General features: G+C 44.2%; 1 protein-coding gene across 1 annotated transcript; it reads right to left on the bottom strand.

Moving 5' to 3' along the window:
- Window positions 1-8,821: 8,821 nt before the first annotated feature.
- LOC103187304 (oligodendrocyte transcription factor 2) lies at window positions 8,822-9,978 on the bottom strand. Its single transcript, XM_042334355.1, is given in 4 exon segments — window positions 8,822-9,093; window positions 9,264-9,721; window positions 9,723-9,825; window positions 9,903-9,978. Coding segments are annotated over 4 exon segments (855 nt in total). The 5' UTR covers window positions 9,973-9,978; the 3' UTR covers window positions 8,822-8,869.
- Window positions 9,979-15,714: the final 5,736 nt, after the last annotated feature.

Raw genomic sequence — 15,714 nt, 5'->3', positions numbered from 1 at the left:
CATGAAAAAAAAGGAATTTGGTCACTCACTCCATTGCTGTTTGTGAGACACTGGTGTGCGCGATTGGCTGCAGCTTTCTCTCAGGAGAATCCGATAGCTGTGGGAGAGATCATGATCTTTTTTGCCCACAAAATACACAGTCAATTCAGTTCACATTATATTCTGTGAAGCACTTTGAGACGTCTCGAAGACGTGACAAGGAGCTGTATCAAATGTAAGGATTATTATCAGTACTATGGTAGAGATCAACAACTACAAATTACATTTGTATAGCGCCTTTCACATTGGGAGGATGTCATAAATGCTGGATTGTCAAAGATTTGGACCCAAACTGGGGGTTGGAAATAGGAGGGCAAGGAGGGTAGGGGTAGGAGGTTGATTGAAGGCACGTTCGAAGAGGAGGGTCTTGAGATGGGCCTTGAAGGAGTCAAGAGAGCGAAGCGACAGGATTATGGGATGGAGTTCCAAAGGGTGGGTGCAGAGAGGCTGAAGGCTTGGCGCTGATGGTGGGATGGGACGGGCAGTAGATGTGGGGCAGGCCGGAGCTCACTGAACGGAGAGGTCTATATGTCGTTAGCCGGTCACAGAGGTAGGGAGGAGCAAGGCCGTGGAGGGCCTTGAAGGCAAGGGTGAGGATTTGGAACTCAATCCTCTGAGGGATGGGGAGTCAGTGGAGCCAGGCGAGGATGGGGTTGATAGGGTCACGGAGCCTGGTGCGGGAGAGGACATGAGCTGCAGAGTTCTGAACGATCTGCAGCTCATGGAGGGAAGAGTTGGGAAGGCCTGTGAAAGTCCATATTATTTTCTGCTTCACTTTGCTGACAAGAGAATCCGACAGAAACATAGATCGCATTAAAAATAACTTACCATATGCAGGGGAGGGGGATCATTAGACTAACAAAATCAAAGACCTATGCTTATTACATTACCTCAATACCAGACACAGAATGCAAAGCAGCATAAAGTGCAACAAAATCTGTGAAGCTTGACCCTTTTTGTCTGCAACTTGCACCTGTTACGATATAGTTTTTTGGCGTCTACATATGCTACTGCTATATGTAACAGTAGGTGACGAGTAAATTAAATTGAGCTGATGTTTCAACAGACTGTGTGTGTGTGTTTATCTATGTAAAGATATATCCCTAAATCTGTTACTGAATAGTCACTAGGCTTTCCCATTAACATTTTAAGTTGTTAGTTAAATCCACTACCTTAAAAATACTGTAATGCTAGTACAATACAAAATTACATTTGTACAGCGCCTTTCATGTCAGGAAGACCTCCTAAGGTGCTAAATATTTACAAAAATTTAGATGAAGGGCATTTGATACAACGCCTTATCACGTTGGTGAGACATCTCATTAAGCTTCTACAAAATATAGTGAGGAGTGGATTGACTGTATATTTAGTGGCTGAAACGAGGCAGTCAATTGTACGCAGCAGTGTCCCACAAACAGTCGTGGATTGAGTGATCATATTATTCTTTTGTTACAAAAAAATTTGAAGGGGTTGTTACCTTGGAAAGCAATCTGCCCATCGACTAACAACCGAGTTCCTACTTACTGCTAGGTGAACAGAGGCGTGTGGGTAAGGAAACTTGCCTAAGGTTTCGCCCTGCCCGCGAATCGAACCCAGGTCCTATCACTTACGAGCCTAGTGCTCTAAACAACTCGCTACAGGATTCCACAGAATCGTGGAGTCCTGTAGCTCAGTGGTTAGAGCACTCGCTTTGCAAGCGAGAGACCTGAGTTCATTTCCAGGCAGGTCAGGGCGAAACCTTGGGCAAGTTTCCTTACTCCACACGCCTAATAATAATCCCTCCAAAACTAAAAACAATAATAAATTGGTCATTTTCAATCTACGACTGTTTGTGGGACATTGCTGTGCGCAATTGGCTGCCGCGTTCGCCCTCAAATATACAGTCAATTCACTTTACAGTATATTCTGTGAAGCGCTTTGGGATGTCCTCCCGACGTGAAAAGCGCTATATCAAATGCAAGGATTATTATTATTATTATTATAATAAAGCATTGGTTCGGGGGTAAAGAGGAGTCTCTCCCAGAACCAGCGGAAACATCAAGCTAGGCTGGCGAGTTACAAGCCTCCCAGGTTACCTAACTGGAAACCTGTGGCAGTGTACAATTACAGCTCGCTTTCCCTCCCACCTCACCTCCCCGTTAATTCTGAAATCAAGCCCTGGGCTGCCCTGTGCTTCCATTGTACAGCCGCCTGTTCTGTAGCCGGAGGCTTTCTGCTGATCTCCAGCATCTGTCAATGGGCCTAATCACCATCTCGAATAGCGACTAAAGGCACTTCCTAATGACTCGTCCAAACCATTGTCACCTGAGCCAAGTCCTGTTTCCTCTGTCACTGGCCTAATTGGTAAAATTGTTAGCTTGTTTCACCTCCACAGATGTAAGAACTTAGTGTCAACTGCAGACCAATTAGGTTGTGATTCAGATAACAGGATAAGTGGACACATGGTGTGAAAACCTGCACATCAATTGGAGAGGATTTAGGGAAAAACGAAATGCGAGAAGGATAACCAGAGAGCCGCGATCAACATCTGTCCGATCAAAGTATGTTCACTGTGGGGTCCCGTAGCTCAGGGGTTAGAGCACTCGCCTCGCAAGCGAGAGGACCCTGGTTTGATTCCCGGGCAGGGCGAAACCTTAGGCAAGTTTCCTTACTCCACACGCCTCTGTTTGCCTAGCAGTAAAGTAGGAACCTGGTTACCAGTCGATTGGTGGATCGCTTTCTGGGGGTAATAATCCCTCCAAAATAATAAATTGCAAAAAATATTAATTTGGTCACTCAATCCACGACTGTTTGTGGGACACTACTATGCACAATTGGCTGCTGTGTTTTGCCCACAAAATATGCAGTCAATTCACTTTACAGTATATTCTGTGAAGCGCTTTGAGACGTCTCAATGATGAGATAAGGCGCTGTATCAAATGCAAGGATTAATATGTTCACACCCACCAAACCGCTGATACAACTCTAAATCCTTATCTAACATTCAGAGCGAGGTTTTATTTGCAGCATCTCAATCTTTTAGTGCAAATAACACACTTTTGTTCACGTTGGTGCTGAGTGTTTACCGTCGTCGGTGATAAATATATTTAATCTTTCAACAAAAAAATCAGATGAGACGTTAAACCGAGGTCCCATCTGCGCCAGTTTCTCTCTCCCGGTGTCCTGGCCAACAATCCTGCAAATAAAATTGGTCACTCACTGCATGGCTGTTTGTGGGACATTCCTGTGCGCAAAAGGGCTGCTGCATTTTTGCCCACAAAATACACAGTCAATCTACTTTAATAAAGGAAACTAACAAACGAACATACAGATGAGGAAATCCTTGGAAAGTTACCATCTGTTTCACATGACGCCAAAAATACACCATTTATACACTGCTTGAGTGCACTCCCGAGTCTGAACTGAAATGCTCTCTCGCACTCTTGAGAAGGAAAACAAATGTGTACACGGAAAAATCCAGACTTTATTAGTACGTAACCATATCAAGGGGCAGTGAGAATTCTCATGTTTCTCTTACATTTTTCAAGGCATTTAAAAAAAACTGCAAATTTTCAATTCAAAAAAATGCAATGCTGGATTATTTAAAGCACATGGCAGCCCCTCGAACTGTCACTGCCAATCGCTGGGTGCGTATGGTGCGTGTAGATATCCTACTTGGTAGCAGTAAAGGTTCATCTCAATCCACAACTGTTTGTGGGACACTGCTGTGTGCAATTGGCTGCCGTGTTTTGCCCACATCACTTTACAGTATATTCTGTGAAGCACTTTGAGATGTCTCACAGGCTTGATCAGGCGCTTTATCAAATGCAAGGATTAATATTATTATTACTATTATTATCTGTCTTAGTTTGCAAGCGCTTGGTTTGCAAAGGGGCTTTCAACTCAGAAACAGTGAGGCAATCCTTTACCACCCCCTCCTCCCACAGCCCCCTCCCCAAAATACTTAATACTGAAATTCTACCTGGTTAATATTACGAAAAATAATAATTTTGTCATTCAATCCAGGGTTTGTGGGACACTACTGAGTAATTGGATGCCACGTTTTGATAAGGCGCTGTATCGATAATAACAATCCTTGCATTTGATATAGCTCCTTATCATGCCTTCGAGACGTCTCAAAGAGCTTCACAGAATATATTGTGAAGTGAATTGACTGTATATTTTGTGTGCAAAACTCGGCAGCCATTGCGCACAGCACCGTCCCACAACGGGTTGAGTGACCAAATTATTATTACTTTTATATCAAACGTAAGGATTAATAATAATAATTATCATTATTAATCATTTTAATAATCCTATTATTATTATTAAAGTTACGTTTGAGAGCTTCCAGGGTTGCATGAATTCTTAAATGCAGTCAGGTTTTAATTATGAATGACGAATAATTTTCTTTGAAATTAAAAAAAAATGAAATGGAATTCAACAATTTGCCAAACACCTGACCTGACCAGGGCTGAAACGTTAACTTTAACAGAATAAAACTGTTGAAAATTTCTGTGAAAATACATCCTATCTTGCGTTCAGATGGCAGAGGAGAATTTACCTTCAAAAGGAAAGTGTGGGATTTGCAAACCCAAGCGTTATTATTATCATTATTTCGTAACGAAAAAACACACTGGAATTAGAATAGATCAACCCATGGAAAGGAAGGCAAAATAACTGAAGCGATTGACATCCTGTAACAAGGGGATTTGACACGTTGGAAGACAGATCGATCCAGTCTTTGCTGTGTGTGTGTGTGTGTGTGAAAAATAAAACTGAAAGAAAACTTAATTGAAAGAAAACAGAATATCTTCTTACCCGTCAACAATTCTCAATGCCATTGCAATCTGCTGATTTAATGCGATCCTTTCTTTGGAAAGTTTATCATTTGTAGGATGAATATTGTAGGATAAATATTTTTGGGGGCTTGGTGTGTGATTCGTGCTGATTGCTGTATGCCATGTGTCAGGCAGCAATATATGTAGAGAGACAGATAGATACATAGATGGATGTGTGTGTGTGTGTGTTGTCAAATCATTTCAACTCATCAATGATCCATGATTCGCTGTGGGTTGCGAATGAAATGGCAAAAGGGGATTCGTTAAAAAGCGTGGAAGTTTGCGCAATGAGCTTTCGGTAAATCTGTTGATTTGAAGGGGGTCCATATCTCCTCTAATGGTGCAATGTTCCACACACACACACACACACACAAGGGGGAAAATTCGAGACGTTCGAATAATTATATTATAATTATAATTCAGAACAATTGGGTCTCACTCAATCTATCACCGTTTGTGAAACACCGCTGTGTGCAATCGGCTACTGCGTTTCGCCCACAAAATACACCAGTCAATTCAGTTTGCGGTGTATTCTGCAAAGCTCTTTTAAAACATCTCGAACACGTAATAAGACGCCGTAACAGATGCAAGGGTTGTTAATATTATTCATTTACGTTTGGGTTAATTATTGAACGTGATCGAAGCCTGAGAAAGATCATGGACACTTTCCTAAAATACTCCTTGCATTTGATATAGCGCGCCTTATCACTTCTCAAAGAATACACCGTACGTAGAATCATACCGTATATATATATTCACAGAATATACTGTAAAGTCAACGGACTGCGTACGATTTGTGGGCGAAACATAAAATAGAAATAACACGAGACCAATTTTTGCTGTGCGTTCGATAGAGGACTTGGATGACAAGAAATAGGTGGAAAGACAGAGGGATGGGTGTGTAAAAGTATTCAGATAAGGGTCGCCATCCAAAACGCTCAGTCGAAATCCCGTCTGGGTAGGCGAAAGCAAAGAGAGACATGCTTATCCACATAAAAAGGGTTCTTACTGTCCTGTGTGTGTGTGTGTGTGTGTAAAAGCTAAACATTATTATTGCAGTTAATTTAATCACATCCATTCAATATTTTCTGTGGGTTCCCCACAAACGGAGAAGGTTTCATGTGTCCAACCAGCTGCAGACCACAAAATACACCAGTCGATTCACTTTACAGTATAATCTGTAAAACCCTTTGAGACGTCTCGAAGACGCGATAAGGAGCTATATCAAATGATTACTATTATTATTATTATTGTTGAAACCCCTCGATAAAACCACTCGATTTTCACGTTTTCCTTATTTGTCTCTCACACTCTCTCTCTCCCTCTCTCTCCTCCGACCCCACCACCCCAAAACAAAACACTGAAATAAAACGAAACGAGCACAAAATGCATTTGTTTTTATTATTATTAATTTCAAAATCTCAGCAGTTTACTCCATCACATCACTCTTCCTTCCTTCCTTCCTTCCTCCCCCCCCCCCCCCCCCCACCCCCACAGTTGTATTTGCTCCGAACGAACGAAATAAGTAATAAATATTATTTAGCACATTTTTTTTTACAAAATACAAAAATAAAACAGACGTAAGCCAACTTTTTCTTTGCTTCATTTGCTCTTCTCTTTCGTTCTCTCTCTCACTCACTCTCTCTCTCTCTCTCTCACACACACACACACACACACACTCGATGGGAAATATTACAAGGGTTAAGTCGCACTGAGGACAAGCAACAACAACAACAACACACACAGATAGGTACATGTGGCAGTGCGTAATATAGCACATTTTTTTGTTTTACGCAGAAAGGTCTTATTTAGCTCAAGCCCTTAACGGAAATGCAAGCAGAGGAACTGATAAACAGCGCAAAAAAGGAATCATTCGTAACAAACACACGCACTCACACGCACTCACCCACACCCACCCACAAAATAAGACATTCGTTGCTCTCATTCGTTGCGAAGTTAACAGCTATTTACAGAAAGATTTACAGTGGATTTTTTTTTCAAAAAAAAAAAGAAAAGAGAATTCACTTCGAGCAAATATTCGGACACACGGGTTTTCAACTGAACAGACGTGGATCAAGTTATATATATATGTATACACACGCACACAAATATATATATATGAAATGCAACTTGTGTTAATTTCTACGCAGTCTTTTGCAGTAAAAGTCCTTTTTTTTATCCTTTGCTGGGAGGGGGTTTGAGGGGTTTGAGGGGGTGAGACAGAAGACAACCCAAAGTCTCAAGTCCAGAGATGCTCTCCCTCTCCCTCTCTCTCTCTCTCTCTCACACACACACACAGAGTGCTTTACCTCTCATCGTGTCCTCATCATTCAAACCAAGCAGTTTGCCCAAATCCATGTGTGATACAAGTCTATCGATCACGTCCGTTTTGACCCGATCTTTCCCCCCTCCTCAAAGCTCGGTGTGTTTCTGCTTCGATCCGACAAAAACCTCGCCAGGTTTATTTAGCAAGTGGTGTTTTTTTTTCTCTCTCTCTCTCTTCTCTTCTCTTCTCTCTCCTCCAGCGACAGAACAAGTTCCCGTGTCTGTCTGACACGCAGCCACCAAAGTGCACAGAGTCATCACTCCTCTAAAGCTGGTGGATGCGAAGGATAGATCCACATATATATATGTATATATTTTTTTTTTGGGGGGGGGTGTCATTTCACCTCGAATAAAGTTGCAATGTCCATTTCACTGTCTCTTTTTCTCTCTCTCTCTCTCTCTCTCTCGTTATTGGAAAGACAAACACCCCGAAACGACATTTGTTTTTTGTTTTTAGTATGAAAATCACGTTGGAAAACAAATAAAACAACAAAAAAAAACGAAAGTTATATATATATATATAATATATATACATATATATATAGTGTGTGTGTGTGTGTGTAAAAACAAGAGAGGAAAATCCCTCAACAGACATTTGGACCTGAAACTGACAACGTGGGTCGGTTGGGTTGAGGGCGAACAAATGAATTGGATACACATAAAAAAAGGTACAATTTCATTAAAAACAAAGAAACGATTTCTTTTTGTATGTATATATATATAGATATAAACACTTCAATAATGATCTCTCTCTCTCTCTCTCTCTCTCTCTCCCCCTCTCTCAAGTATCAAGTTAAAGAAAGTTAAACAAAGAGTAGTGATAATGGGGAACTTCAACGATGATCCAAACATAGACTGGAGGATTTTTTTTGGGGGGGGGGCTGTAGAGTAAAGGGGAAGGGGGGAGATGGGGGGAGAATTCCTGAAATGTGTTATGGGAGAACTTTCTTGGTCCCTATGTTTCCAACCCCATGAGGAAAGGAAGCAGTGCTGGATCTGGACCTGGGGAATGAAGAGGGGGCGAGTGGAGAGTATTTGGATAACATTGATGACAATATCATCAGGTGTAGAGGAGTAACGGTGGTCCCTGTCAGAGATAGACAGACATACAGAGCAGACAGAGAGGGACAGGACAGACAGACAGATACATAGATAGTTGGTGTCTCTGTTGACAGACTGACAGACAGGACAGACAGACAGATAGATAGTTGGTGACTGTTGACAAACAGACAGACAGGACAGGGCAGACGGATAGACAGACGTAGACAGATAGTTGGTGTCTCAGTTCAGTTGTTGGAAAAGGCAGTAGATGGGGAGGTTGGGTGGGTAGGGTGGTAGGCAGGGAGGGGGAGGTGGGGGTGGTTGGGTGGTGGGCAGGGAGGGGAGATTGGGTGTGTTGGGTGGTGGGCAGGGAGGGTGAAGTTGGGTGGGTTGGGTGGGGGGCAGTGAGGGGGTGGTGGGCAGGGAGGGTGAGGTTGGGTGTGTTGGGTGGTGGGCAGGGAGGGGGTGGTGGGCAGGGAGGGTGAGGTTGGGTGGGTTGGGTGGGGGGCAGGGAGGGGGTGGTGGGCAGGGAGGGTGAGGTTGGGTGGGGGGCAGGGAGGGGGTGAGGTTGGGTGGGGGAGGAGGGAGGAGGGGAGGAGGTTGAGAGAGCAATGTTAACGCTCGAGGGCTGAAGCGAAACCGTTTCACTTGCTCTCGGAGGCCAATCGCGAGGCGCCGCCGCCCGGGGCCAGGCCGGGGAGGTGGTGAGGCGCCGGCACTTGGCACATGGCGCACGGGCAGGGCATCCCGCCCCACTGCTGGAACCCCCCGGGGCCCAGAGGAGCCGAGGCCGACTTGAGGAGGGCGTGAGACGGGGGGGACCTGATGGCCCCGACGCCGCCCACACCCACACCGCCGACACCCGCACCCACACCGCACCGCCGGAGAGCGAAGCCGAGGTCACGTTGGAAGAAGCCACGATGGTGGTGGTGCTGGTCGGTTGGTGGTGGTGGTGGTGGTGTTGGTGGAGGACCGGGTGGTGGGAGGCGGGGTGTCCGCTCAGAGGCGCCCCGGTGTGGCCCAGAGGGTCCCGGAGGGTCCCGACGCAGGCGGCGGCGTGGGCGGCGGCGGCGGCGGAGGAGGAGGAGGAGACCGACGACGGGTGGAAGCCGGCGGCGGCGGCGGCGGCGGCCGCGTGGGCGTGGGCGTGGGCGGCGGCCGCGTGGTGGTGGTGATGGTGCCCACCGTAGATCTCACTCACCAGCCGCTTCATCTCCTCCAGGGAGTTGGTGAGCATCAGGATGTAGTTCCTGGCCAGGAGGAGGGTGGCGATCTTGGACAGCTTCCTGACCGACGGGCCGTGGGCGTAGGGCATGACCTCCCTCAGCCCGTCCATGGCGATGTTCAGGTCGTGCATCCTCTTGCGCTCTCGGCTGTTGATCTTCAGCCGGAGCTGCTGCAGCTCGGGTTCGCTCATCTGTTTCTTGTCCTTGAGCCTCAGGGCGGCTTCCTTCGAGCCCAACGCCAACTGCTCTTCGCTCAAGACCCCCTCCCGCCGCCGGTGGTGGTGGTGGTGGTGATGGCGGTGGTGGTGATGGTGGTCGTCGTCGTCGTCGTCGTCCCCCCCCGCCGCCGCCACCACCACCACGCCGCCCCCGACGCCGCCGCAGCAAATCCCGGACGCGCAGTCGTTCTGGGTCGAGGACACGGTGCCGGAGAAGCCGGAGGTCCTCCCGTCCGAGAGGAAGAGGTCGTCGGTCTCCGGGGATGAGGGTTGGCTTGAGATCAAACTTGCATCGGAATCCATTCGTCTTGGCTTTTGGAGGGACTGGGAGGATGGATGGATGGATGGATGGATGGATGGATGGGTGGGTGGATGGATGGATGGGTGGATGGATGGATGGGTGGATGGATGGAAGGGAGGGAGGGAGGGAGGGAGGGAGGGAGGGAAGAACTTTGCTCTGGTTGTTGGGACTCCCCTCAAGTTGAGTTGAAGGTTGGCAGCTCGTGTCTATGTCTGCGTCCCAAGGTAAGGGTGAGCCACACACAAAAAAAAAGGGAGGTGAGATGATGTCCTCACCGTTTGCATCACGAACCCAAGCTTCCTGCGTTTATATATAAGGCGGATCGAAGATGGTTCAAGGAGGGAGGGAGGGAGGGAGGGAGGGGAGAGAGGGAAGGAGGGAGGGGAGAGAGGGAGGGGACATGTTTGTCTATTGTTTGTGTCTGTCCTTGAGTGTCCAATCGTGACAAGGTAATGGACCAGTGAATTGGAGACTCATCCAATGCGAGAGTGGTGGGAGGTGCTCTCTCCCTCTCTCTTTTTCTCTCTCCTTTCCTCTCTCCTTCTCCAGTTACCATTAACACACACACACACACACAGAGAGAGAGAGAGAGAGAGTGTGTGTGTCAGAGAGAGAGAGAAAGAGAGAGAGAGAACTCTACACAATAGGCAGAGTCAGCAGCCAAGACATCTGCTAGAACCCAAACCACCCACCAACCCACCCCCTCCCCAAAACACACACACACACACACACACACACTGCCTTCAAAGCAATAACTAATGCTCATTGCATTAGTGCATTTAAGTAACACACTTACACACACACTCACACACACAGAGAGAGTTTCAAACAGTTACTATACTATGTTCCCCTTCTCTTCCCCCCCCCCCCCCCCCCTCGAATCTATCTCTAACCAGTCAACTGAAAAAAAAACGAGGTGAAGTCAACCCAACTCTGTGTCAGATTTCCGAAGCAGGGGATCTGCACAATTTTTTTTTATCCCCCCCCCCTCAAAAAAAAATATACTTTAAAAAAACATCATCATCAACATCACCGTTGTTTGGAAAAAAAAATCCCAAACGAATCCGTCTGATAAACTCTTTCCTTTCTTAGAATTTTTTTTTGCAATGATTTGTCTTGACTATTTTTCACATTTTTGGGGGGATTTGAAAAAAAAATAATCGAACCTTTTTTTTTGTCTCTCCAAAAAAAAAAGAAACAAAAAGGGGACAACCGTAGTAAATATCAATCATCTGCAATGATATTTATTGTGTTGGCCCCTTTTTTTTTTGCTTCGCTGTTTGTCGAAATCACTGCAATATTCCGACTGGAAAAAGAGGGCTTAAAGTAATAATGAACAACTCCTTTTTCTCTCTCTCTCCTTTTCTGAAACTGGTTCATTTTTTCTGGACAGAAAGCTTTACAGTAAGTTGCATTTAAATTCTCAACACAACCCCCTCCCCCCCACACCCCCCCACTACACACACACACACTTTACCTCCACATCTCGATTTTCTAGAGATAGCAGCTTCACATAATTACCAAAGACAAGAGTTTTAATACACATACAATCCATCTCAACAGGCATTTTGCTTAATCAGATCTAGTTTGAAATGTGATTTAAAAAAAAGGAGCACACCAAGCTGTTAAAATAAAGACTGACTGGGTCGTACTGACATTTGTACATTTATCGAAGGGTTTCAACAATAATAATATATATATATAAAACGCCTTATCGCATCGCTGAGACTTCTTAAAGAGCTTCGCAGCATATATTGTAAAGTGAATTGACCGTATATGTTGTGGAAAGCAAAAAATCATAATCCTTGCATTTATCACTTTGTTGAGACGTCTCATAACAATACTTGCGTTTGATGTAGCGCCTTATCACGTCTTCGAGACGTCTTCACGGAATATGCTGTAAAGTGAATCGACTGTATTATGTGGAAAGCAAAAATCACAACCCTTGCATTTGATATATATATATATATACACATCAAATGGAAGGATTTGAGTCGCCTCAAATACTGTAAAGTGAATTGACTATGTACAGAATATACTGTGAAGTGAATTGACTGTGTACAGAATATACTGTAAAGTGAATTGACTACAGAATATACTGTAAAGTGAATTGACTGTGTACAGAATATACTGTAAAGTGAATTGACTGTGTACAGAATATACTGTAAAGTGAATTGACTGTGTACAGAATATACTGTAAAGTGAATTGACTGTGTACAGAATATACTGTAAAGTGAATTGATGTAAAATAAATGACATTGATTTGTATGCATATGTAGATATATATATCTATATATATATCTATATATCTATGTCGATGTTGACTTGTAGACACTGGCTTTAAAAGGAGCAAAACTGTGTTCTCTTGGCTACAATGTGTGTTCCTCAACTGTTCCTGTGGACCTGTCTCCCGTGACAAGTACACCTCTCTCCCTCCCCAGGAACACATGTTCCCTGTTTAACAGCTGACTCCACGGGCTTTTAATGAATCGTAGAAAAGTGCCTGAAAGAAACCCTGCATTAAAAGGCGTTGTAATTGTCCTTTAACTGTTATGATCCGTGACAGTTCGATTAGCGAGAAGCTGTTCAGATTTAATCAGTTTCTCTCTCCCCTCCCATCCCCATGTATAAAGGAGGAAATGGGCAGGAGAAAACAAGTGCTATCCTATCCCCTTAAGATTGCTACACTTGTTAATTATATATATACTGTTTGTGGGACATTGCTGTGCGCAATTGGCTGCCGCGTTCGCCCACAAATATACAGTCAATTCACTTTACAGTGTGTTCTGTGAAGCGCTTTGGGACGTCCTCCAGACGTGAAAAGCGCTATATTAAATGCAAGGATTATTATTATTATTATTATTATATATATATAAAATATACAATTATCGACAATTAGTAAAGGCAGCAACATTCAACATGCAAATTAATCCTTGTTCAACTTCATTGCACGTATTTGTTTCTCTTCACCTTGGTACTGTTCTGTTTTGGTGTTTGTGTTGTCCAACATCTGGGTGCTTTTAGATGTTAGATCTCATCTCTTTCTCCCCCCACCCCTACCCCCTTGGAAAAGCGCCATCTAGTGACTTAAATAACATAATTCTTATCCCCAACCCCCACCCGCCCCACCAAAAAAATATAAATACACACATTAACATTATTCATCACACATATATATTCATTCACCCACCCACTTGCAGGTGTTCCCTGAACCTCTTGAGCAAGACTATGTTTTGCTCTTCGTCCAATCTGTATTAATAATGTGTGTATAATAATATTATTATTATTTTACACACACACACATATATATACAAACTTTAAACTTCCCATAGTGAATTTACATTTCAAACAAACATCCCCAACTCTCTCCTCATTACTTTCTTTATGCATAAAAAAATTTTTAAAAATAATATTGCTTTTTTTTTCAGATCTCTCTCTATTTCCCCACCTAAAATGTATTGCTTGTGTTTCCCCCATCCCCAACGCCCACCCCCCAACAAACTAAATGTCTAAAAGGCTCTCACTGTTGTTGTTGCTGTTGTCAGGTCTCTAAAGCAGTCCAATTTCTCCCAAGCAGCCAAATCGATGACAGTCGTATGCGGTGGGGGCGGGGGCATGAAAATGTCTAGAAACCCTGTTTCTAAGGCCAGAATGACTCGTAAAAGTGAACGAACCTGTGCGCGTTTTATTGATTATTGGCGTTGCAACATTTACACATTGCTTGAACAAAAGTTCTATAAGGTCAGGTTCTACCAAGGAAAGGATTGGGGAGTGGGGGGAGAGAATAACCACCAGTTAAAGAGAAGCAGACATCTGCAAAACGTTACTTACATTTTCGTTTGGGAGATTACAAAATACACAAAATGTACGTTTCGCCCACAAAATATACACTTTACCAGTGTATTCTGTGATTGCAAGTTTTTGTGGTCGTACCCCCATCTCCACCCCCAGCCCCCCACACACATACACAAAGATTTGGTGGCCAGCTCAAAGCAACCTCCCACCCTCCACTCCATCAAGCAGAATTAATATCAACCCCTGAGATCCCATTTTAACTTGCGTTCTCCACGCTGATTGGCAAACATAAAACACGAGTGGCCAGATCGCGAAAAAATTTGCAAATCACCTTCTGAAGATGATTCACACTGCCCCCAAATGCAGTTGCACCATCATAGCCCGAATTTAGCCTTCGCTCGAAAGAGATAATACTTGCATTTGATAAAGATCCTTATCATGTCATTGAGACATCTCAAAGTGCTTTGCAGGATATATGTAAAGTGAATTGACTGTATATTGTGTGGCAAAACTCAGCAGCCAGTTGAGCAAAGCAGTCGTGGATTGAGTGACCACATTGTATTATTAATTATTATTTTGAAGGGATTATTAACCCCAGGAAAGCTATCTGCCAATCGACTAAGAACCGGGTTCCTACTTACTGCAAGGTAAACAGAGGTGTGTGGAGTAAGGAAACTTGCCTAAGGTTTCGTCCTGCCTGGGAATCGAACTTGGGTCCTCTCTCTTGCAAGGCAAGTGCTCTAACCGCTAAGCTACAAGGCTCTATTAAGATGTAAGAGCAGATGGCTGGCAGAGGTGAGTAAAGATCGCTCATTAATGACATGCATTTTTCCGTATCCTATCCAGGAATATCTAAGGTTTTGGGGAAAAAGCCTCCCAGAAATGGGCGCAGTGTTCAGGTCTTGAGAGAAACGTAGGCTCTTATAGAGAGTTTTTATTTAACAGGTGAAAACAAATGTGTTACATGAAAGAGGAAGACCAAATTTCTTGGCAGCTGATTTAGCAATGAAGGAGATGCGAGAATGCCACTTGAGGTCAGAGGGGATTAGTTACGCCAGAAAGTGGATAGCTTAGCTATAAAGCTGGTGCCATTGTGAAACCATTGCCTGCAATACAACAGCTGCATTAATGAATTCCGCACCGATTGAAGATGCTTTACCTCGCGCCTGGCATTAAATGGGATCCATGATGATAATTTCTTAACACACTTGCTGTCTTGCTAAGGTGACATTGTAAATGCCATCGGTGGTAGCTACGTCGTAAAAATAACACCTGTGGAACCTTTAATAATAATAATCCTTGCATTTGATGTAGCGCCTTATCACATCGTTGACACATCTCAAAGCACTTCACAGAATACATTGTAAAGTGAATTGATTGTATATTTTGTGGGCGAAAGGCGGCAGGCAATTGCACACAGCAGCATCCCACAAACGGTCGTGGATTGGGTGACCAAATTACTATTATTTTATTTTAAAGGGATTATTACCCCTGGAAAGGCGATCCACTAATCGACTAACATTACTTACTGCTAGGTAAACAGAGGCGTGTGGAGTAAGGAAACTTGACTAAGGTTTCACTCCTCCCAGGAATTGAACCTGCTTCCTCTCGTTTGCGAGATAAATACATTTTAAAAAACGCATTTGGTCACTCAATCCATGACTGTCTGCGGGACACTGCTGTGCACAATAGGCTGCCGCATCTCGGCCACTAAATACACAGTCAATCCACTTTACAATGTATTCTGCGAAGCGCTTTGAGACATTGCAACAACGTGGGTGTGTCTGTGGGGTTGGGTCGGTGGATGGATGTGTGTGTGTGTCTGCACCGGTAGGGGGGTGAGGGGTCCAATACTCTTTTAGCTGTGATCAATCCTTTCTGTTTTCTCTCTATCTCTCTCTCTCTCTCTCTCTGTTTTCACGTTTGCTTGTCCTGAAAAGATTATGGTG

Source organism: Callorhinchus milii, unplaced genomic scaffold (assembly GCF_018977255.1).
Source record: "Callorhinchus milii isolate IMCB2004 unplaced genomic scaffold, IMCB_Cmil_1.0 Scaffold4, whole genome shotgun sequence".
Lineage (NCBI taxonomy): Eukaryota > Metazoa > Chordata > Chondrichthyes > Chimaeriformes > Callorhinchidae > Callorhinchus > Callorhinchus milii.
Note: the sequence above shows the minus strand (reverse complement) of the source record. Positions and strands in the feature narration are given on the sequence as shown.